General features: G+C 46.8%; 9 protein-coding genes across 9 annotated transcripts; 7 read left to right on the top strand and 2 right to left on the bottom strand.

The window, feature by feature from the left end:
* The first annotated feature begins 163 nt into the window (after positions 1–163).
* On the top strand, positions 164–1,329 carry TrAFT101_000095 (uncharacterized protein). The gene has a single exon (XM_024908947.2). The coding sequence runs from the start codon at positions 332–334 to the stop codon at positions 1,175–1,177; it is 846 nt and encodes a 281-aa protein (XP_024755806.1). The 5' UTR covers positions 164–331; the 3' UTR covers positions 1,178–1,329.
* On the top strand, positions 1,311–2,703 carry TrAFT101_000094 (uncharacterized protein; the record flags this gene model as incomplete). The annotated part of the gene is made up of 4 exons (XM_066125918.1): positions 1,311–1,334; positions 1,809–2,102; positions 2,184–2,415; positions 2,495–2,703. 4 exons carry the CDS (start codon positions 1,311–1,313, stop codon positions 2,701–2,703), a joined length of 759 nt encoding a protein of 252 aa, XP_065982015.1.
* A 3,317-nt stretch (positions 2,704–6,020) lies between these two features.
* Positions 6,021–7,449, bottom strand: TrAFT101_000093 (uncharacterized protein). Its single transcript, XM_066125917.1, has 3 exons — positions 7,062–7,449; positions 6,542–7,008; positions 6,021–6,490 (listed from the first exon to the last, which is right to left on the bottom strand). The coding sequence occupies exons 1-3, from the start codon at positions 7,251–7,253 to the stop codon at positions 6,286–6,288; spliced, it is 864 nt and encodes a 287-aa protein (XP_065982014.1). The 5' UTR covers positions 7,254–7,449; the 3' UTR covers positions 6,021–6,285.
* A 2,768-nt stretch (positions 7,450–10,217) lies between these two features.
* Positions 10,218–12,044, top strand: TrAFT101_000092 (uncharacterized protein). The gene is made up of 2 exons (XM_024910298.2): positions 10,218–10,528; positions 10,585–12,044. The coding sequence occupies exons 1-2, from the start codon at positions 10,301–10,303 to the stop codon at positions 11,824–11,826; spliced, it is 1,470 nt and encodes a 489-aa protein (XP_024755802.1). The 5' UTR covers positions 10,218–10,300; the 3' UTR covers positions 11,827–12,044.
* A 146-nt stretch (positions 12,045–12,190) lies between these two features.
* Positions 12,191–14,507, top strand: TrAFT101_000091 (uncharacterized protein). The gene is made up of 5 exons (XM_024901279.2): positions 12,191–12,710; positions 12,762–13,027; positions 13,094–13,209; positions 13,264–14,093; positions 14,177–14,507. The coding sequence occupies exons 1-4, from the start codon at positions 12,275–12,277 to the stop codon at positions 13,967–13,969; spliced, it is 1,524 nt and encodes a 507-aa protein (XP_024755801.1). The 5' UTR covers positions 12,191–12,274; the 3' UTR covers positions 13,970–14,093; positions 14,177–14,507.
* Positions 14,508–15,070: 563 nt separating this feature from the next.
* On the top strand, positions 15,071–15,712 carry TrAFT101_000090 (uncharacterized protein; the record flags this gene model as incomplete). The annotated part of the gene is made up of 1 exon (XM_024910297.2): positions 15,071–15,712. The coding sequence occupies one exon, from the start codon at positions 15,071–15,073 to the stop codon at positions 15,710–15,712; it is 642 nt and encodes a 213-aa protein (XP_024755800.2).
* A 1,718-nt stretch (positions 15,713–17,430) lies between these two features.
* TrAFT101_000089 (uncharacterized protein) lies at positions 17,431–18,419 on the top strand (the record flags this gene model as incomplete). The annotated part of the gene is made up of 3 exons (XM_024901292.2): positions 17,431–17,853; positions 17,916–18,189; positions 18,241–18,419. The coding sequence occupies 3 exons, from the start codon at positions 17,431–17,433 to the stop codon at positions 18,417–18,419; spliced, it is 876 nt and encodes a 291-aa protein (XP_024755799.2).
* Positions 18,420–19,725: 1,306 nt separating this feature from the next.
* Positions 19,726–21,869, top strand: TrAFT101_000088 (uncharacterized protein). Its single transcript, XM_024908945.2, has one exon. The coding sequence runs from the start codon at positions 19,791–19,793 to the stop codon at positions 21,741–21,743; it is 1,953 nt and encodes a 650-aa protein (XP_024755798.2). The 5' UTR covers positions 19,726–19,790; the 3' UTR covers positions 21,744–21,869.
* TrAFT101_000087 (uncharacterized protein) lies at positions 21,680–22,869 on the bottom strand (the record flags this gene model as incomplete). Its single annotated transcript, XM_024904081.2, has 2 exons — positions 21,680–22,759; positions 22,815–22,869. The coding sequence occupies 2 exons, from the start codon at positions 22,867–22,869 to the stop codon at positions 21,855–21,857; spliced, it is 960 nt and encodes a 319-aa protein (XP_024755797.1). The 3' UTR covers positions 21,680–21,854.
* Positions 22,870–23,209: the final 340 nt, after the last annotated feature.

Raw genomic sequence — 23,209 nt, 5'->3', positions numbered from 1 at the left:
AATAAAGAGATCGGCATTGGCTGGACTCCTTGGTATTCATCCGCCAGTCCTCCCCCAATTCCTCCGTTAGTTCTTCCGGAACCCCTCCCACCGCTGGCAACCTTTTTGGGCTCCAAAGCAAAAATTGTATTAGTTAACCGCCCCAAATACGTAAGAGGCACGATGTCTTACATGATAGATAGTAAGACGCTACAAAGTACGTATCTCTCATTTACCGAAGAAATAAATAGCCAGTTGGCCCTATCAATAGTGTCGCATTGACCCTATTCCCTACTATCGAGTTCCGCTATCCTCCTTGTATCATTGTCCATATCGGCTGAATTAGGTTAAAATGGCCAGCTCTCCTTGGCCTAATAACGCTCAGGCAGCTGTGAGCTTCACAGTAGATAACCTGGGTGAAGCACAAGAGCTAAATAGTGGTACCTGGCCGTCCCATATGCCAGTTGGACAACACGCGTCAGTGATAGAGGCGCTACCGCGCATGCTGAAGATCCTCGACGAGTTTGCTGTCAAAGCAACTTTTTTTTTCGAGACCTGGAGTCTGGGAGTGTATCCTACTGTTGGTCAGGATGTAATTAATCGCGGGCATGAACTTGCTTGGCACGGATACCAGCATGAGACCTGGTCTAAACTCTCCCCACAAGAAGAAGAGGCAATCTTTGAACAGAGTTTCGCTAATGCGAAAAAGTTGGAAATCAAATACGATGGCTTTCGGCCTCCAGGTGGCCAGGTGAACGACAGCACGTACGATTACCTGCACAAATACGGTGTTCGTTATATATCTCCAGCTGCAGAAAAGGCCGCGATTGTGCGCAACATCGTCATCTTGCCATTTCACTGGAAAAACACTGATGCCTACTTCTATATGCACGAATTCTCTGGGTTGCGACGGTTCTATGGTTCTCGAGAAGATGTACTGGATTCGAAAACATTGAAAGATCATTTTCTTCAGCAACTAGAGGATGCCGTGGGGTCCAACGCGTACATATCCTTTCTCTTCCATCCCGTACTTCAAACAAGCGAGGAGAAATTCCTGGCCATGAGAGAAGTGGTAGAGTTGGTTGCCAAAGATTCCCGAATATGGTGCGCACCTTGCAATCAAATTGCTAAGTGGGTGCTACAACATCCAGAGTCGTTTCCAACTGACCCTTCCTGGATCAAAGCTAGTTGGCAGTAGTTTGTGTTATAATGCCAATGAGTAAAGGCAATTATATTTTGACATATTCTCTAATACCAAGACAAAATCATCCTTTCATGCAAAATTAAGGCCAGTAAAGATGTTCCATGAATTGGAAAAGTAGCTATGCCTGATGGCGGTTATCTCTCTCCCCGTAGTAAGTAATTGCAGGGAAATGCTAATCCCTTACCCCGCGTTTCTTTCTCACGAGATGGTGGCCCCGGACAAATTCATTATGAACGCCTTACAATGGGCGAAATGGGGTCGGAGGAACTATTAAATTACATACTTTTCGGGAGACTATTCGCTTAAAAGGCTATAATGCTTACCTGGAATGCCAAGTCGCCTACGAAAGTCTTTATGACGTCTTGTAACGTCGTAGTATCAGCATCTATTAATAATATGTTTAGATATATTATCAGTTGTCTTTCAGGCCAATACTTACGCCACAGACGGAAAAAATTGGTTATCAGTGGTTGAAATCCCAGGGAGATAACTAGTCTGTCTCTAATGTTTATAAATCGTGATTTTTAATATGAATGCTTACCAAGATAGAATAAGCATATATATATATATACGCATATGTCTGCTCCTCCCTTGAATTGCCAACCCTTTTACATTGTAACCTCAGGTTAGACTTTCGGTTACCTTAGGTCACAAAGTCTCGATCACGCTCGAGGAGCTTGGGCTTCCCTATGACATAACCGTCGTGGAACTTGGGAAGCTGGCCCACAAGGAGCCATGGTTCCTAGCAATAAATCCGAATGGGCGAATTCCGGCTCTGACGGATGAATTATCAGAAAAAATTCCCATCTCATTATTCGAGTCAGGCAGTATTCAACAGTATCTAGTCGACAATTATGATCCAGAACATAAGCTGTCCTACCCTAAAGGCAGTAAGGAGTATTATGAAACGAATAATTGGGTAAGTTACACAATTCTTAAGGCTTTACTATGATGGAGGTAGTTCCCATAACACTATGCTAAAAGGTTACACCTCGTGTAGCTTTTCTTCCAAAATGCTGGTGTAGGACCAATGCAGGGCCAGGCCAATCACTTCATACGCTACTCGTTGGCAGCAGAACCAATTCCATATGCTATCTACAGATATAAGAACGAAACAAGACGTTTATACCGTACTGTCGACAGCAAGCTTAGGCAATCTGGGTCTGACTATCTTGTTGGTAATAAATGCACCATCGCCGACATAGCCCTCTGGTGCTGGGTGAATTCGGCAAGTAAGTAATCTTCCATCATATACGATTCTCATTCTTCACCATTGCGCAATTGATGGGAATTTTACTAATATTGGAAAAGAGTTCTCTGAAATCGATATTAACGAGTTTCCAACATTGCAGATTTGGCACAAGAGAATCGCGTCGCGGCCAGCAGTGCAGAAAGGATACAACGTACCAAGTGGCGCTGATTTAAACAAAGTACTTGATGAGCCCGAAAAGCTGAAGGAGTTTCTCGATGGTAACAAAGCTTGGATTGCAAATGGACTGAAGCAAGATGCGCGGGAATGAGTTTTGTCCAAATAGAATGTGGGTATTAAGATCTGCTCGACACTAAACATGAACAAATCTGTAAATTTTACTAATATGATTCTGAGAGTGCACTAAAAGAGCTTTGTAATGATTTATAAATGACCTTATTGCGTAGCAGCTATAGAGCAACTGTATGTTAGTATCTTTACTCTTTCTCATTCTTCTTATATGATGGCTATCGCATGTAAAGTGTATATAGTCAATCTTTCATAGGCTATAGCGGGGAACTGGTTGGTTCCATTTTGTGTTTTGCAATTCAGTGCATTTCACATGCGATGCCAAAAAGAAAAACAAAAGAATAGCATATTTGAAACAAAATGCGGAGTTTTAGCTGCAGTATTGCGGGCTAGCCAGTGAACGAGTAATTGAGAAAATCCAGAGCGTCATAGTTGAAAACATCAGAAGGGTTGTACTTCATACTAGTCAGGTCCATCGGCCACGCGCTGTTTACAATATCTGCTGGTAATCCGAAGGGACCGCATGAATAAAAAGTATTCGTTGGATCTAGTGGAACATGTACTCCTGTAGAACTTGGAACTGTGCTGTCTAAAAGGACATCTTGATACCCAGAGTTAACTCCGAGAGACTCTCCGGTTATCGCGTCTTGGCGCCGGTTCCTCGCCAAAGGGTTTCTGTTGTCCATGCCCTGAAGACCATAATTGTTACTTTGTCGACGACGAATACTCTGAAGACGACTTTCCAAAGTATTGAGTTTGTGCTGTAGGGCCTTAGAGGTGCCCCAGAATGAGACATAGCTATCGAAATTATGCTGCAAGACTTCGAGTTTGGACTGCGAAGTTTGTGCGTTTGAAGGCTCGGGGTTGAAAACCTTGCTTACTATTTGCGCAACTGCTGCGAGCCATATGGTGCTAGCAAATAGTGGATTCACGTAGCGGACGTGATAGGGACTACTATTCCGTATCATGCGAAGTATATTGTCGGCGCTTTCGAGGTATCTGTTCCAAGCTACAATGTTGACACTATATGTTGGGAGTTGGCATTGCTGGTTCGTCGATTCTGCTGAGAGGTCCACAGGAGATGTTGATTGCATCGTTCGACCTTCCCAGAACATTTGATAATGATAAATCATAAATCTCGTTAGTTGTGTCATCATATACAAGCTATGCGTAGCGCAGTCATTAGTTAGGGTTGATTGCGTCTCCATTGAGGTCTTGGAATGGAAGCCAAGGTATTCATTACAGTAGGATAGCTGCTTTGGTAAGGCTCCTGTAAAAGAGGAGAGACACTCTTCAAGGGTCTTCAAGCTATCACGTGTTGTTCCAAATGCTGTAGAGCTTGATGCGGCTGGTTGGGCGTTGCCATTAGAGCAAGTAATGTTGTGCCCCACTCGAGAATACGAGAGAAGATGAGCGTCTCGCATCATCGAATTGAGCACAATATACCATGACTTCCAACTCTGGTTTGCGCATTTTTCAAGTATCTTCCATCGAGCCTTTGGGTCGAGATTCAGGCAGCAGCTAGGCTGATAGGTGCCGCCAAACCAGGCTTCATCACTGACTGGCAAGAAAGTCTCTGTTTGCATCGCATCAATCCCTGTGGGTAGCCGCCGGACTGTACAGGCAAAGGCGTCAAGTTCCCATATTGCCCACCAAGCTCTTCGGCGCTCCTCGTCCAAAATCCATTGGTCCTTATCATAGGCTGAATCATCGTTGTCGTTGGCAATTCTCTCGGCGTCTACCTTGTGAAGGTTTATTTCGTAGGCAAGCCGTATACAGACTCCCAGTGATCTCCACGCCAAGCCTCGAACATCCTGGGACAGTTGATGAAAGGTACTCAAGATCAACGCCTGCAAGACGCATAGAGATGGCGCATCTTCTGAGCACTCATCTAGGGCAGCTGCAATATATTTACGTGCCAGCGCATGGAACGTCTCTGGGGTTGGCAGTGGGACATGCTCTTTTCGTTGGAACACTGAGCATCCTCGCTTTTGTGAATCCTGGAGGAAGCGGGAAGAGAAGATAAACATTGATGCCACCAGAGCGGCCGACTCCGAAATGGATGACACAGAACTCAACTTCGAGAGAAACCCTGGTTTGTAAAATAGGGACAATGTAGACATGTTTTGAAAATACGCTTGGAGGCTGGAAGAAACCGCGGTTAATTCTGTTCACAAGGCCGGAAAGTAAAAGCATCAGTAAAAGCACCCACAGTTCGTCATATGCTTGTTGCGAAATCTCGAGGAGATTCCAGACAGCCAAATCGGATTCTATCAATGTTTTGGGAGCTCCGGCACACGTTTCATCTGGGGACTGCTGAGAGGAAGGTATATCGTGGGATGGATGCATCATATCAGAGAGCGATATCGATTCTAGGTGGCTTAAAGAAACAGCTGCGGTGCCGCGTGACCACTGGCTGGGACTTGATGTTAATCTTTCGAAGCCCTCACCAGATGTATCCTCCAGAGGGCTTGAGCTAGTTGCACTGAGTCTATGTTCAGGGGATATACGGCCGGCATGGCTCGTTACACCTCCACTGGAATGGCGAGTGATACCGTCGGTTCTAGTTGACATATCCATTGTCCTGAACCCCCGGCGGTTGTGCAATGTCACCCTACTACTACCTATATGGTCATAATCAACTAAACCATCCACTGTAGAGATTAAATGAAACAAGCATCTTACCAGGCTTGGGGCCAGGCTTCCTCGTAGAGTGTGGGTAAGAGCAGGCACTTCCCACAGACATACATGACGAACATGAAGGTCGATCGCGACTACTGTGTGCCAGCAATGGGATTTAGTCAAAATAGGACGCAAGGAGAACCTCCAGGTAGTAGTCTTTACCATTTCATCTTACGCCTATGCAAAATATAATGTTAGCTCGCGATAAACATTGACTCCACAACTGCGAGTGACTGGAACGAGGTTGTAGACCGCGAGGGCTATCATTACCTGCGGCAAGTATAACAAGCAACGGCCGTGGAGGAGTAGAATTCCATGATGTCTGGCGTATTTAATCCGGACGCGCGCCGTGGGAAATAACCCAAGCAGGATCAGTGACGAGCGGTATGTTTGTTGCGAAGGAATGATTGATGACTGCCAATCGCCCCGCCGTTTGTGCCTTGAAAGACACCGCTTGTGGGGAAGAAGCCGGCTTAATAATATGAACCCCCCGCAATGGTAAGAAGAACCGTGTCTCCAAAAACATTTCGCAGCAATGCAAAAATGATTTATTGGGGTGAGATTTGATTGGTGTCGGGTTGTACTGTGTCAGAGATTTTATGGCGTGATAATATCAACAAGTTATTATGCCTCAATTCGAAGCCAATTCGGAAAGAACGCACGACAGATCAATTACTACCTTCATGTTGTCCCGTTTCAAGCTTGAGAGAGTCATATCTCCTGCATACCTTCAGAGACATGACCTACTTAGTTGACGCCTTGAGGCTCGTTTTATTAGATGAATTTTCTGAGGCGCAGTTTGTTTCTTCTGTGTCTTCTCCCGTGGCCCGTTACGTCCCATCACATATCACCCTGTAGGATTATTCCTCTTCGTGAATTCTACGCTGGTGATGGCTAGTTATACAACGCCTGCATGGGATTCTCACTTCTCATAATAGACTGCATTAATCAACGTCCCAATCTTTCCAATCTGAACCCTTATATCATCCCCATCACGCAAACAGATTCTAGGATCTCGCTTGCATCCAATCCCTGGCGGAGTTCCGGTCATGATAATCGTTCCCTGCTCCAGTGTCGTTCCTTGCGATAGGAACGAAATGATCTTTGGGATGGAGAATATCATCTGACTATTTGTTCCCCATCAGCACATGTGCTCCATGATTCAGTATGCTACGTACCTGGTATTCGAGTCCTGTACAACAGCTCCGTTGTATATGGCCCTGATACTGAGATTGTGGGGATCGCCAATTGCGCTCTGGGAGACCAAGACGGGGCCTATTGGTGCGGACGCATCCAGTCCCTTAGAAAACGACCACTGGCTGCTTTTGAACTGCTCTGTGCGAGCACTAACGTCATTTCCACACGTGTATCCGAGAACGTGGTCAAATGCGTCCTCCTCTGCGATGTTTTTGCCCGTCTTAGATATTACCAAGGTGAGCTCCGCTTCATAGTCGCTGGATCCATCCTGTACGAACCTTGGAATCCTGATTTTCTCAGGCCAAGGACCCATCAAAGCATGCGGAGGCTTGAAGAACAGCACCGGTACATCTGGTATCGGCATATTGGACTCTTTAGCATGATCGCGGTAGTTGAGCCCGAGGCAACGAATGATGCTCTTTTGGTCAGTCGGAATCGGAGGCAAGAGCTATGCTGGATGAGTATTACAGCCATAGCATTGCAGAGCTGATGTAGACCTACGTGTTTAACGGTCATGGTCGTATCTGAGACAACCCCGTCGTACAGAGACCCTTCAATCAGCCTCGCGAAAATTGGGATGCCTTCGAACGCTGCAATACCAACATCTAGGGTGTCTGAGTCCACCTGTCCAAGGTGGATGTGTCCATCTTCTTCCGCCACGAACCGAATGAGACGAGTCCAGGTAGGCGCCATTGGGAAGAGATACAATATTGTGCGTAAAGCCGTCAAGCAATATATAGTATCAGATTCGCCATAGATTTACGGGTTGTTACCAGTAATGGGCTTAACTGGATGAAACTATGTCCGTGGCCCTGTTGAATGAGGAGAGGCTTTCCCGCCGGATTACTAGACAACGCTCAAATCATCCTATTTATGGCGATTCCACTCTACTTTTGGCATTTTCTCTATTGAGAGCGGCTTTAATACATTTACAGTACCTATTCAATCCACATGCTTTAGAAATGTTCATTATCCCGGCATCAAATTCACGACCGAGAATCGTCTTCCGCATTCTCTTGGCCCCCGCAGTTCGGAGGATCTACCGGAGGAATCCACTGTAGCGGCTCATTACCGACTCGATACGCACTGAGGTGTTCCCGAGCCCCAGCAGATGGCACAATATTGTCATTTGTTCGACTCCTCGCATGGTAGCTGAGGGTTAACCACTTCAGCAAGAAGCCAAAGTGACCAAACAGATATAAAACTACACCACTCTCTTCATTCAGAAACACCACCCCCAATCGAACATGCTGACTAACCCGAATGAAAAGGATATGGCAACCACTGTACGACCAGCTTTGTTGCCTATATTATACAGCGCTGTTAAATTATGGTGCACAAGCCAGGCTATTCAGAGAGCGAACATGCTACAGATCAAGGCAGATAGGCTCCAAGCTATACAGTTTGTGAATACTATTCCTTTCTGCATCCGTTCCATTTCCATCAATCGGGTCACTACCATTAACTCGTAAGTATACTACGACTGTATCACCGAAAAGTGCAGCGATTTCCTCTGTTGGTAGTTTCGCGGTTTTAGGGACAAAGAAGTGCACCGCAAACTGTGCAAACCACCCATCGCCCTGCTTATGCCAAGTATAACACCCTTTTACTGGTTGTGAAAGAATGCTATTGGCATCTTTGTAGTACAGTGAGTGAGTGGTACAAGGATATTCTGACAACTTACACATATTTGAATGCAATATCCTATTAGGCCGATACCGATTTCTCGAAGCGTGGTAGGGAATTTTTCCGCAGCGAAAACAAAGGTGGGGGCTGCGACGATCTAATACGCCACAATGAACGGGACGAGATTGGGCTTCAATGTTTAGATAGCGAAAATTGGAGACTTATTTCTGATCATGGCGTATAAGTTGAGCTTAGGGGAATGACTCAAGGTGGTGTGTCGGATTTTGCGTGTAATATTACATTGTTGAAAACATCAGCCTCAAAGATGCATGCTGTGCGCGCAGGCCAATGCGTTTATCAAGCCCAGTCGTTGGGTGGAAAAGTTCTTTAGGTTGCGTAAGAAAAGCCCTGGCCTCGTCCAACGGACTATTGTCGTACATGAGGAAGTAATTGTTGATATACTTGTATACAGTATCCAGTGTGTTTGCAGCCAATTGCTCCGTCGTTGTATATTCTAGACAGTAACCCTATACTCCGCTTTTAAAACAGCTTCATTTCAAAGTTCCTTTACTATGGAATGCTTCAGCCCAAATGGCAGAGCCATAAACATCATCTATGTTGGATTGCGCATCAGCGAATGTTACCGTTGTCACTGGACTTGCCTGCTGCTTGCAGTCCTTATGTTGCCGCCACAAGAAGCTCGAACAAGCCTTTACATATAGGGTAAAATTTTACTGCGTATAATGCGTTAGTTACCTTCTCAATTTGTAGAGTAGATAATACACTATGGAAAAAAAAAAGCAAGTATCGATCTGGTATACTGTAATGCTGAATAGAGCAGAAGGATTAGGCCAATAGTCTCAACCGTAACCATCACTGTTGCTATTCATGAGACTCTTCTGCGGTTCAGAGGCCTTGATCGAGTCTTTAGCGTGCAGTGGCTAAACTGAGGCGCCAAATGGTACCCCCAGGAAGAAAATGCCGACGACTTCTAACCCACGGCGAGGCATAGCAATAAAAGCGCTTCCTAAGCGTTTGAGATGCTGCTTGTGTTCTTGAACGGACAGCGTCATTCACATAATATGCTATTGTTTTGCCTTAATATACTAGCAGCAACCATCACGCCCATACCGCAGGCACCACATACTTGGGAATGATACGTGCCGTGCAGTAATCGTGCCAACGGCACTAGCAATACGGTAGTCTAAATATATTCACAATGAAACAGCTGTCATATACAGCCTGTGATTCCTAGATCTTTATGGGGACAACTCAGACAACCGTGGGCAATACTGGCCTCACCCCAAGCCCCGTATGCGACAGACGTTCTGGCTCCGGGTACTCGTGTAGCAGCGGTTATAATACATACGTATAGCTTATTAATAACAATCTTTTAGTCTATTTGTAAATGGCTAGTAGATATTTGTACTAGTAGACACATTTAATTCCAATGCTAACGGCTTGCAACAATGACTGTTGTCCGAACTTCCCGAACGACATCTTGATATTCCATAACAGGCAAGTGGATCTCAGACAACTCCATTTTCCCAAAGTGGCTAACCGCCCAGAACCCAGCAAGCCTCCAATGGGTCTCGCCGAGACGTAAACATAACTAAGATTACGCTGCAGGGCGGACCACCCATGCTACGATAATTTACCGTTTGATAGGCGTAGATACTTTTCTCTTCCGTATTGGAGGTACTAAGTGTAAAACCACGGAACCACAAAGTCATATTCACATCATATCTTAGCTCAGGGTTTCTGCTGCTTTATGTGGATCTGTGCCATCTCTTTGAGAGGGTCGAGGCAGCTTTCTAGCACCTTCTGAGAGTCGGCCCAATAAGACAGCAGAGAACTAATGTGATACATTATTTACTCCCAAAAGTACAGCTTGCCTAACAAGCGTCCTACCTCCTACAGGGCCAATCAGATATGATCCAGGTTAGCATAAGTCCTATATTTGCTGACAGAGCAAGTACAAGAAAGCTGCCTTAACCCTACTAAAGAGATACCCTATATATACCATCGCATTCACTTGCAGCATTGCGTTTATGATGGCCATGTGTGTTTGAATTCAAGGGTTTTTTTTCCTCCCGCAGTGTCACCTTTTGAAGATGAACTCCAAAGGAAACGATCACAGCGGTTCTCTTCGCACCTATCAGCCCGCTCCAAACCTCGTGTTCGACGTTGTGCCCATTAATCCCATTGATACGACGAATCTTGTTAAACCTTTTGTCATCACTTATTCTCTGTATTTTACTGGATATCTAGATCCCGTTAAACTACATGACTCTCTGGAATTGTTAATATTGAGAAAGTACAGAATTCTCGGAGCAAGACTGGTGAGTGCAATTATCTCTTAACATATCTACAGTGATTCTGATGCATCTGCTGCCAGACATCGGCATTAGACAGCTTTTACGTTCCTCGTGCGAAATCATTCTCGCGCGACACCTTGCCTGCGGTCGTATTCACTTCAAACAATCGTGGTCAAACAAGTGTCGCAACCGTCAATCCTTCTCTGCCGCACTTAGATACTCTATCGGACCGCATCACTCTTCACCCTGGAGTCAATTCTCTTCGAGCTCTGGTTCCTGCTGTGGGGACTCCGGAGCAGTATTGCCCAAATCCCAATCAGCCCGAACTGAATCCACCAATGCTGAAGGTACACGTTGAAACGTTCTCCGACGCGACAATCATAAGTGTGCGTGGCCCTCATATATTCAACGATGCCAAAGGATTCGAACGAATCCTTGCAGATTGGGCTACTGCCGTTAATTCTGATGTGGAGGATGCGATAGGGCCAGCAACGTTGGGATGGAATCCTTTATCAGGGCTCGGTGACAGGCACAATCTAGCAAACGACGCCGCAAACATACCACTAGGATGGTCATCCATCGTGGGCGCCGCTGAGAAACAATTCTTGGAGAACTTCAAGAAGGAGATGGAATCGGAGCCTCGGGCAAAGTATATGTCGTTTCATTTTCCTTCTTCTGAGATCACCCGGTTACGATCAGAAGCTCAAGGGGTTGCGGATAGAGTCCGACTGAGTGAAAACGACGTTATCTTCGCCTTCTTGGCCCGTGCTTGGGCCAGTTCATGCTCTGCATCACCATCCACTCTTGCTCACCTGGTGTTTCCGCTTGATCTGCGGTTTATGCTGCCAGAGCGATATGGGCCAGACCCTAGTTCGTATATCCACAACGCCGTTTTTGCAGTTCCTCTCCTGCATACCTTCACAGTAGGGCAGCTTCGAACCATGTCTTTGGGGGCTGTCGCGATGGAGGTGCGAAAGACGGTGCAGCAGTTGACGAAAGAGGGGTTAGAACGGACTGTCGACTGGGTACTTGCCAACCCGGAACAAAATCCTGTCCCTCGCGGTGTCGACGGATTGTTTTTTGGGGTGAGCAGCTGGAGGAAAATGAAATTCCTGGATATCCATTTTAGGGGAGCTCTCCAGGGTGGGGGTGATGGCAAGTTGACACGTATATGGGGAAGTGGGAGCAGTGCTGCTGGAGCTCGAAGAATATGTATGGTCGAAAGCGATGATGGCGAAGGTGGGCTCTGGTGTTCGGTAGAATTGCCCGAAGGAGATTGGGACAGAGGCCAGTTCAAGGATATTGAAAGACGGGGAGGCTAGTGACTCGATATTTCGCGACTGTAAATAAGGTAGACAAAGGAAAAGCAGAAACAACCAACGGGCAATGATGTGGAATTTCTTGTGTATGTGAAATAAAAAATTGCCGGTGCTGCTTCTCCGAAACGGCTTTAGTAGAGTATTCTGACCTGCTTGGCACCCAAACAGCGCTCCTAGATCTTAAGATATAGGGAAAGGGAAACTAAAAGACGGAAATTCGCCCAACACCTCCACGTATTGGTCAGATCTCAAGCTGACAGGTTTCACCTCAGTGATGACTAAGAGGGCGGCGCCATCTCTGCAATGCGTCCATAGAGTCGGCTTTGAGTTTGTCTAACCCCTTTTGACAACAGACTTGAAGTGATTTGGGAAGCTGAGGTGTTGATTTTTATCCACTGAGCCATCAAGCATTGTGTTATCGCTCACGGACCTCGACATCAACTATAAAAAAATGGCGTCCAGCGCAGAAAGGAGGGAGCTTGACGAGGAGCTCCAGCCAGCGCCTGAGGGCGAACAGGTCTTGGAGCATCCTCCCAGTGGGCATTCATCTTCGGACGCATCTCATGGATCTCCTCCCTTGACGGAGCCGTCGACAAGTGCATCAGGCTCCTCGGGCCACGGAGCTCTCCACTTCGTGAACATGTCCCACCCGGAAGATATCCGCCGGCAGAGCAACGTTCAGCGAGAAATCCGCAGGCACGTAATGAAAGGCGTAAGCGACCACCGGGGGCGTCTACGCGGAAGAAGGAAACCCTTCTCGCAAGATGGTGCCCAGAATAGCCGGCGGCCTGCGCATCCGGAGAGCCCTTCGCCCAGCCGGTCGCTGGCCCCCCTCGGAAGCTTCCCAGTTCAGACTAACATGCGCATGCTCGAGCTCGTCCGCTTCGGTATGGGATGGATGACCGTGTCGTAAATTAGTCTTGCTAAAGCAATAGCAGCCAACGAAGTGACCGACTTTTACGTTCCGTTTCGAGTCGCCTGGTGGGAGGTTGCTCTAATGGACCCCGGCGCCTTCTACGTCACCCTTGGCAACTCGGCCGACTTCTGGCGCAGACTCAACACGAATGATATCATGGCCAAGACTCCAGAGATTATGAGACACTACTCACAGTCACTTATCGAATTGAGACGGCGCTTAGATGACGACTCCGAAAGGGCAAAACCCGGCACTATTGCTAACATTTTGGCACATGTCTGCCTCAACGTAGGCGATCATATGCAATATTCCCCCGATATTCGGCACACACGTGCCAACTGACCTTGCTCATAGATGAGACACTGCGACTGGAACAGCTGGAGAGTACACATCGATGGGCTGGAGCTTGTTTTGAAGGCCCGAGGCGGATTTGAGAGTTTGCCGTATCAGATGGTCGTCTTGACGCTTTAGTAAGCCTTTCCCACTGAGGCATCTTCCTTTGGAAATCTAACCAAGCACTTTAGCTACGACATCTGTGGTGCCATGGTGTTTGATTCTCTACCCCGGTTCTCAGTGGCACCTGGTCTTGTCACCGCCAATTCGTCCATCAGAGCAGCACCGCCGAGATTGCAAACGATACTCCTGCAGCTACAGCAAATGCCACCCGACATTTCTATTGCTGCGAATGCTCTTCAGAAGGTATCAGACATCGCCGACATTGTAAACCTCAACAGCCACTCTGCGGCTTTCTGGAAGAAGGATGTTGATGCTATCCTCTTAATCGGCCCGCCAATGCACTATCTTTTGTCCATGCCAAGGCTACCGACAGAGTTCGCGACTCTACTTGGCGCCGGGGATCTTGTCGTGCGAGAGCTAATACGGCTTGTGTGTGTCCTCATTATGTCAGCTGTGAAGGAAAGATTCGCCTTCTTTACTGTTGAGAAAGGTACAATACAGGCCAAGCTTGCCCAATTTATAGCATCCAACTTGCAGTATATCGGCTCTGAATATCGTGATATTAAAATTTGGGCACTGATCACAGCGGCCTTGTTAGAGGAGCGCACTATGCGGGAGTTGTATTTGATCAAGCTAGAGGAGGAAGCGTTGGCGAGTCAGAACTCGTCGGAGAGCTTGGTCAATATTGCAAGGGAGATTATTTGGCTTGATTGCTTGGAATCTTCGGGCTCCGATGAGCTGGTACACGATATGAATCTTGAATTTGGATCCTGATTCTAAACGGAACGTTAGACACTCAAATTTAAGTCTAGGATGACTGCTTCTGACGACCTACCACCGACAGTTGCCTTTGAGATAACATGTGTGAGGATGAAGAGCAACTATAATGACCAAAGGTGTACGTATACGAACCTTCAAGACATAAGATATCTCTATAGTCTTTCCCACATAGCTGTTGCAGCTAATCACAACCATTCACAGGCGGGCCGAAGTGGCCTTCTCTCAAAAAACATATCTATTTTCGAACATATAGATAAAATAGCAGGCAGTAGGTAACATCAGTACTGGGTATCGCCGTACTTTAGCTACTTTCCATGCATTCTATTAGGATCACGGTCATCAGGCATGATATCGGGGGAAAAGAAAAGTCAAAAGAGCCCTATGGCAAGCCATTGAGGCAGTAAATACATATAAATGAGCTTTGGCAGATCGAAGTTACTTAACTGGGTCGAAGAAATGCCAACTGAGACTATACATTTCTTTTAAGATTGGCAACCTGCTTGAACCGCGACACCCGAAAGGCAATCTGCCGTGAACAGACGTGTGCTACAAAATGCGGCCGCTATCCGACGTCTGGACACCTATGAGCTTTTCCAATTCATTTGTAATTCTTACAATCTAGTGGCCTCCTTGTTACGAGTTGTCGATATATGTACTTGGTTGCTGAGTACAGTCAGCCAGTGCGCCTGGTTTACTACCTATTTCCATGAAGCTAAAGTTTCCTCTGGCTGTCAGTTTAAGGAAAATGGACAAGGCGGGTCCACTTCCCTAAAGGAGGTTAGTAACGGATATGAGACGCTCACCTTCAACAGCGATACCCAGCTTAGACGTGCTCGAGCTTAAATAAAGCAATGTCTTCACCATGTAGTGAGACGATGCACCTTGTAGCAGCCATGGTATGGGCTACATGAGGCTGGGGACAAGGGGTGTGCTGATAGGCAGGGCTTGGAGTTCTAACCACGTCGGGGAAGCTGTAATAAAGCTTGCCGTCGGGGTGGTTCCTATAAGTAGGGCTGTCTGGTAATAAACATACTTTCAATGTAATAGCCCCAGTATCGTCCCTTTGTAACCCATTATTTTGCTTCTCTCAAGAGCATGGATACAGACGACGGGTCCCCATCCCAGATTGCATGCATAGCTCTATTTGAAGACGACCTGTCTCGCTGGGAAGCAACAAAAGACCGCAACGCCATCGCTGACGGCCTTTTCTTCCGCGCTTCTGCAAATACAAAAGTCTACTGCCGGCCTGTGTGTAAGGCTCGTCTCCCGCGTCGCGAAAATGTATCCTTCTACAAGACCAGCAGAGAGGCACAGGCGGCAGGGTATCGCCCGTGCAGACGGTGCAAACCGAACCATGAAGGCCTTATGCCGGAGGACGCTGCCGTACTCAAAGTCCAGGCCTTTCTAGAAGGTAGTGAGAGGGTGTTCAAGTACGACTCTACCCCGGAAAGCCTGAGCCAAATGGCCAGGCAGGCTGGACTATCCAAATGGCACTTCCACAGGGTGTTCAAGAAATGCACCGGCATGACTCCCGTCCAGTACCGACGAAGTGTTGCGAGGATGCAGAGCGACTTTGTGTGCGATGGGCTTAGTTATATGGATCAATTGACCCAGGAAAGCGAAGAGTACCCACCACTATTGAACGCCCTGGATATGCTCGAAAACTCGATTGCAGGTAATTTCTCTGAAGGCCAGAGCGAGGATAACTCCGGTAATTATCTAGACTGCCTATTTTAGCCGCCGGAGATGGAACATTGAATAGCAGCGCTATCGAGAAAATAGCAGAGTCATAGTGGAATATTGGACTTGGACTCTGCTTATGTGAACCGTTGAGTAAATTGTCCCGTGGCAGCGGTTCTCTGAGCAGTTGGAGTTACCACTCACTTGCCTAATACGAACTGCAACGTCTGTGGATTTCGACGAACTCATCAGTCAGGAGATTTGGAGTTTTGTGTCAAATAATGTTAGTTTATTTGATAGTCATGGAAGCGCTGGGGGATCGCCTTTGTCCGAAAGCAATTGTAGGGTCTGTGCCAAATTGGTCACTCTCTGGCCACTTTTGACTGAACCAATTTTTCTTTTACGCTCAAATGAGCTTGGGCTACAGTAATAACTATCAGAGTAAGAAATATATTACGGAAATGCAAAGATCCAACAAAGATCCAACCGTAGCATGGTCAATACTATCTTGCTTCATTACCTCCTTCAAGCATTCATTATCCTGGATCTAACAGCCTGTATAGAATGCGCACTGTATCTTCGTTGTGACACCATGTCTTGCTCAAAATAGGCCACAGTCGGTAGCCGCGTATCCGGCACCACGGGTCACCATCTGCAACTCATCGCCACAGAGCTCCTTCCAGCTGCCAAAACAGCCATTTACGGTGGCGATACTGAGGCAGGAATCTTAACTGCAAAGACATCTTTCAAAATTTTAATATAAGCACTTGAAACATGACATCGACATTTTCCCCGGTGAATTACCACCAGATTAGAAATGAATACTATCAGAAGCTTGACATAAGGGGTGAAGTGACGGTGGTCGTGACTGATACTATGACTCAGTCTATTTTACTTATTACGCGAAAGACAGCAGGTATTTCCGACCGTGATAGCCGTAGTATAAGAGGCGTCTTCCACTGCAGTGACTAATATCAATACTGGCGGTCTACTGTTTGTTCACGCTGACAGGCTCTGCCAGCACGCAAGACTTCCTGCCTCCTCGACGCCTTTTCGCTTTTCTAAAACACCCAGCGATTGCTAAGCATCAGCCAACTCAAGGCGTTTGCGCATTGACATCTCGACGTTCATTTGAGGAAAATGGTCATAAAGGGAGGCCCATTTTCCGGAACGAAGCTAGTCGTTCCCTAGATGACTGAAGTTGATAGCTGCTTTACAACTAGGAGGGCCAAGCAGCCAAGTCACGATAAAAGAGAGTGCTTGGCTGACAAAGATCATATGCTACGTGCGGGGGCACCTCTACAACATGAGCAAAACGTCGCCTAGCGTAGAGGACAAGAACAGATGGGCAAGGGCTAAATCCAAAAACAGTTTACTTACAGGTCCTTATTTAAAGAGGGTTCCACTTTCCCAAAATGGCAAGCTATGAGCGGAGTCTCACGTTTGTTCCGTGATTTCTCGACGCAACCACCAAGAGTTGTTTAACCACAACGCACATACATGGGAAGTAGCTTAGTGGCCGATCGTCTTCGACTAGAGACGGGGTTTAGAGGAAAGGTTGCTTTGAAATCTACAATATCCTGGTGACAAATATGCCTCCCTGATTGGAGTACTTTCCAGAAACCTTCTATACTCTGATTGATTGGGAATTTTTGTGTCCTTTGAGGTATAAAACAGTAGAACAACTTCGCTACTAGTCACCAAAGTTGAAGAGACATTCCTAAATTGATCACCGTTGTTCGTATACATTCTCTTTCATTTACAATCACGTAACCATGGCAGCCCCCTTCCCTTCCCCAACGCAACAGTGGCACAGCACAGCCTACAGCGAGATCGACCCAAAGCGGCCTGAGCTTTCAGCAAAGGGAAAGAATGTACTCATCACTGGTGGTGGAATTGGCATAGGAGCATCTGTTGTCAGAAGCTTTGCCGAAGCGGGAGCATCTACCATCAGCATTTTGGGACGAACGGAAAATGCTCTAATTAAAACAAAGGAGAACATTGAGACTGAATTCAAGTCGACGAAAGTCATTGTCTTGGTTGCTGACATCACTGATGAGCTGTCAGTAACCAAGGCATTTAATAGCTTCAAAAGTTCCGTGGGCTTGATTGATGTGCTCGTTCACAATGCAGCCTATATGTCGGACCTAGTGCCCATTCACGACGCCGAAGTCGGAGAATGGTTCAAGAGCTTTGAGGTTTGTTATGGAGCTGAGAAGATACTGTGTCAAACAAGGCTGACAACGAAAAAATACAATAGATCAATGTCAAAGGCGCATTTCTCGTGACCAAAGCTTTCTTACCATTGGAAGCCGAGAACGCAGTCTTGGTCGCGATGGGAACAGGTGCCATGTCGTTTTTAATGCCAAAAAGCTCGTCCTATCTCACTTCGAAGCTTGCGGAATCTCGATTTTTCGAGCATGTGCAAGCTGAAAACCCGCATATCCGTGTCCACAATGTGCATCCTGGAGGTATTCAGACTCGCATGGCTGATAAAACTCAAGCCGCCGGGATGACAATCCCAATGGATGATAGTAAGTGAAGAAAATGTGCACGCTGATGAGTCTCTCCTAACACTACTCTAGTCTCCTTGTCTGGCGACTTCGCTGTGTGGTTGGCAAGCCCAGAAGCTGCTTTTACCAAGGGTAAGTTTCTCTGGGCTAGTTGGGATGTCGCCGAACTCAAATCCCAATCAGATAAATTGCTTGAAACCTCGTATCTCTCGATGGGCGCAGTGCTCGATGGCTTTCCATTCGGTAAATAATTTGGTTCATAGCAGCACATGCAAATATGACAATACTTCTTCCTTGGAGTTGGAAGCAATTCAATGCTGAGTGCCGTTGGTTATTCTCTTCCGTGAATCATTGTGAGACACCTCCTGATACTTGCAATTGCTCAGTGCGGGTTTGCCGACGAGCCTCTATAGAAAACGTTGCTCATCCCGTCAACGGACAACTCTACTTCAAACGCGTTGTACAGCACAAATACAGCCATTTTCATCTTAAATTTCAAGTGATCTCCGTTATCTTTTAAACCACCATAATATTGCCGCTTTTGCGGTATCAAAGTGCCATTTTTAAGCGAGTTTTGGGTTTCTTAACCGCCGCTTCAGCACACGACGAGCAGTTCAGTCTCATTCACCTCACGAACCTTGACCTTGGAGTGACTTTAACAGTGAGGATTCTTCTGAATTTAAGGAGCCCATTTTATAACCATGGCGAAGTTAAGGTTGCTCATGGTCTCTATCTGGTATTCAAGCAGGTGTGTTTTTAATCCAGAACAGTGGGGTTTGTAGAAGAACTCAAAAGATCACTTATTAAGCAACTATAATATAGCTTTGTATACGCCAAGTTACAGCGCGTATTCACTAAATTGTGTACTATGTTTAATATAATAAATAAGTACTGTTTTAAATATATATAATTTAAGCTACTTGATATAATATATTTACCTAGTAGTTTTGCATACACTAAAACGATGCCTCAACGCGTTAGACAACGGGATACATCAGCGAAACATAAGCGTTAAAACCGTGCCGCAGTTAGTTTCGCTGTCGAAAAAAGTGAACAGCAATAGCCAGTCAGTAGACGAAGTTTTACAATAGACGAAGCTGCAGCCAGGGTTGGCGTAAAATTGCTGTCGCGAGAGTGGGCCAGAGGAAGCGTTCTTATCTGGCTTCGGGCTAGGCCCTCAGAATAGCCATTTTTGCGCGAACAGTCCTCCAGCCTTCAATGGATAGGTCTTGGCCATTGGATGATTGAGGTATGTTCATACCTGTAGATGGCGCCAAGTAACCAACCAGTGTTCCCATCCTTCTATCGCATTATATGACTCAACATCTACACAGCATGCAATTTGGAGCACCACTAATTCGTTTCGTGGTCAGGTTCTGGGAATTAGAGACAATCTGTCTTGCAGCTTTATTGGATGTGGAGAGTCGGCGGTTACTTATCAAGACGCTGGTGCTCCACTTCTCCGGAACGCGGAACGGCGACAACACTCGTAGGCGGAGTCTATCTTTTCTTATTCCCGCTTCCCGTGCTCCCTTCTGTCCCGATCGACGCTCTCCTTCACTTCCCAACGCTGCATATCAGCCCAATACCGTCTTTTACGCAGATGCAAAGCCAGTAACATCATGTTTTCAACCTTTCACCTCAACAACGCTGGTGGCGGCTCTCGCTCACACAGACGATCTGCTCATACGCTACGAGCGTGTGTGCGGTGTCGACAGGCTCGCATCAAGTGCGGTGACGAGAGACCATGTCAATCCTGCAAGAGCAGTGGGAAACAATGTTTTGACGAAAGGCCAGTGCGAAGGTCAGAGCAGTCACGGATAACACCAAACACCATTGTTGTCTCCCCACGGACTGGCCATCTCGCCCCGCATCAAGCTGAGGAAAGCCAATCAAGTCTTACTTCATCAAACACTACATACAGAAGGGCTACATCTTCAAAGTTCTTCCTGGAGAATCTTGAGGCTAAACTCCGCCAATCAAGCCCCGGCCAGGATTTTGACACATCCCTCTTCGAGCTGAGTCCATATATACCACAGCCATTCCTGGCCATACCAGGTCTCCCCTCAAACCTATTAGGAAACACAATTGGGGTAAATATGGATAGACAACTAGAGGAGTCACTAGTATCCACATTCCTCCAGTCTTATCAGATTGTCGCACCTATATTGGACGCATCCTGGCTCTGGACGCACTACGCATGTCTATGGACCATTAATTCAGACATGTATCGTCAACGGTGTCCGCTCATCGAGATCATCCTCGCGTTAGGGACTCACCAGGTGTTGACGCTATCTGTTGACGACAACGGTTACAACGCAGCTACTTTGGCGTATAGTCCACCCGGCTATGATCTATTTGAGATTTCTCAGATGGAATTACTCAGAAGGACAACCGGACCAGATTTGCTCAGCGTTCAGGCATACATATATGCTGCCATCTACGCTGGCAATCTGCATTCACACTACAAAGCCCATCAAATGCTATCACTAGCAGTTCGAGATGCATACCTACTCGATTTGTCAAGTGGGAATAGCGGCGCAGAACAGCTGAAAGGTCACATATCTGCAAAGAGGACATGGTTGGCTTTACAGATTATGGATACCATTATGTCAAAAGAATCAGGCCTGCCGTTTCTGATCCCAGCTACAAGAAACGAAGAAGTTGATCTTGGTGACTTCGGGACTACTTACGACACTTTGAATCACAACGGACTGTCCTACTTGGAGTTTTTCAGGCAGATACACAGACTATCTCAACTTATTCGACAATCTACTGCCGACTTTGACCAGATTTGTAATCAACATAACTCTCCCGATATCTATATACACAACTTCTACAGTAAAGGGGCATCATCTGTAAAGACATCAATCAAGGCAATGTCAACGTGGTTCAAAGCCATTCCCCCTGCCCTCAAAAACTTTACCAAGGACACTTCTGATAATACTAGCGATAACAACCACAACAACCTCGACTCCTCCCTAGACGGTGATATCCCCATGTGGCTTCACCGGCAATCTCTAGCCCTCAAAATGTCCTACCACATGGCCTGCCTCCTCCTCCTCCGCTCCTTCTCCCTCTCTCCCCCTACCACCACCATCGAGAGCAGCCACCACTCCACCTCCGCCGAACTCAGCATCACATGTCTCAAGCACGCGATATCACTCACGGCAACTTTGGCGGACAACCTAAACAGCGGCTCGTTCAACGTTCTGGCGCAGGCGACGAGGTTTCAGTGGCTGGCCATGCTGTGTCTTACGGGATACGTGAGCACTCACACGACAACGCCCCACACTACGATGGTGGCGCGGAGGGCGGTGGGTGTGATAATTAGGAATCTAGAGAGGTTGGCGGAGCACAGGGTGTTGCAGGCGAGGGAAGCGGTGGAGAGGGCGAGGGGGTTGGTGGAGATGATGAGGGTGGCCGTTGAGGGAACCATAAGTAAGGTTTGTCAATTGGGGCAGCCTGATTTAACACAGCTGTTCTCATCCTCATCTTCAGAGCTGGTGGACTCTATGACGGTAGGGTCAGTGGACTTGTGGAGTGATCTTTCATCATTACCGTACCACCCTTGAAGAGTCACCGCAAGAAACGGTATAATAAGATAGCGGCTATACAGCAAATTATATAAAAACCGTCCTCGTTTAGTATAACTACTTTATATAAGTTCAAGGTCATCCAAGGATCTATTTCAACCCTGGGAACAACTTCATTGCATTCTTAAAATAAATATCCTCCACATCAACATCAATAGACTTACCAACATCCTTCAACAAATTCGTAAAATAGTAGATAGATTCATTCGGAGCATTCGGAAAATCACTACCAAACAAAACATGAGTCGGATCCGCGACTTCAAACAATCCCTTCAATGTAGCCACATCACTGGACAACGCCGTATCATAGTAAAACCTCCTAGCCTGAGACCTGATATCACCAGGCAAATACTCTTTACCCATCGGCGTAAATGGTAACAGGCCAGATACACGACCGATAAGAGATGGAAGGGTGCCACCAGCGTGAGATAGGATGATCTTGCAGTCTGCGCAGTCGTTGATCAGCCTTCCCGAGGTGATAAGATCAATGGCTGTTCGGCCAGTCTCATGGGGGTAATCAAACGCAGGCTGGGGCAATTTGCTGTTGACCAACGTCCTATCGACAGCATGAGTCGGGTGGACAAACACGACAGCCTTGCGCTTGTTCAATTCCCTCCAGATGGGCAAGAAACTTTCATGGCCGAGATAACCATTGCCAGGGCCGTAACGTGAATAGAGAACCACACCATCGGCGTGTAACTCATCCATACCGCGGGCGATTTCCTTGAGACAGGCTTCGGTGTCGAAAAGAGAAGGGAGGACGAGGAAGAAGCCGTATTTTTCAGGATGTTCATCACGAAGGCGAGACACATAGTCGTTGCAATCTCGCGCGAGGGAAATGGCCTCGGAAGAATCTCCGACACATGAAGGTCCGGGTGCCGTGACGGATAGGATGGACTTTTTGATACCGACAGCATTGGCTAGGTCGAGGTCGGCCTGCACGGTCCACTCCGGAACATACCAGCCTGATGGGTCACCTCCAGTCTTTTGGAGAGCTGAATTCACCAAACGTCAGCGAGGATGTTATTAGAAGATGAGTGGAAAACTAACCTTGAGAGTACATGGGCGGGTAGACGTGGTGGTGGACATCAATCTTGGAAGCCATTGTGGATGAGAGTGTTGAGAGACTGAGATAAATGTGATTGTAGTTGAGGTTACGAGAGATGTGATATATGAAAGGCTATTTATAGTGTTGAGTGATAACGCTTCAAGCTGTAGTATATTGTTGCTGTTGTTGTCCAGTTCGATCGTGGGCTTTGAGAACCTTATATATAACTCTGCCTTATACTGGATGTCGATCAACTCGGTCTTTTCGGAAGATCACATTATTCAACGCTGCAGAAAACTCTATTCGCCTATAGTGCCAAAGTATCTTGGAAGCCCCTATTTCTTTGTAGTATAGCACATCATCATTCTCGCATCCTGGTGTCGCCTAGCATCTTTTA

Source organism: Trichoderma asperellum, chromosome 1 (genome assembly GCF_020647865.1).
Source record: "Trichoderma asperellum chromosome 1, complete sequence".
In the NCBI taxonomy this organism is placed as follows: Eukaryota; Fungi; Ascomycota; class Sordariomycetes; order Hypocreales; family Hypocreaceae; genus Trichoderma; species Trichoderma asperellum.
This window is presented reverse-complemented; position numbering and strand designations above follow the sequence as displayed.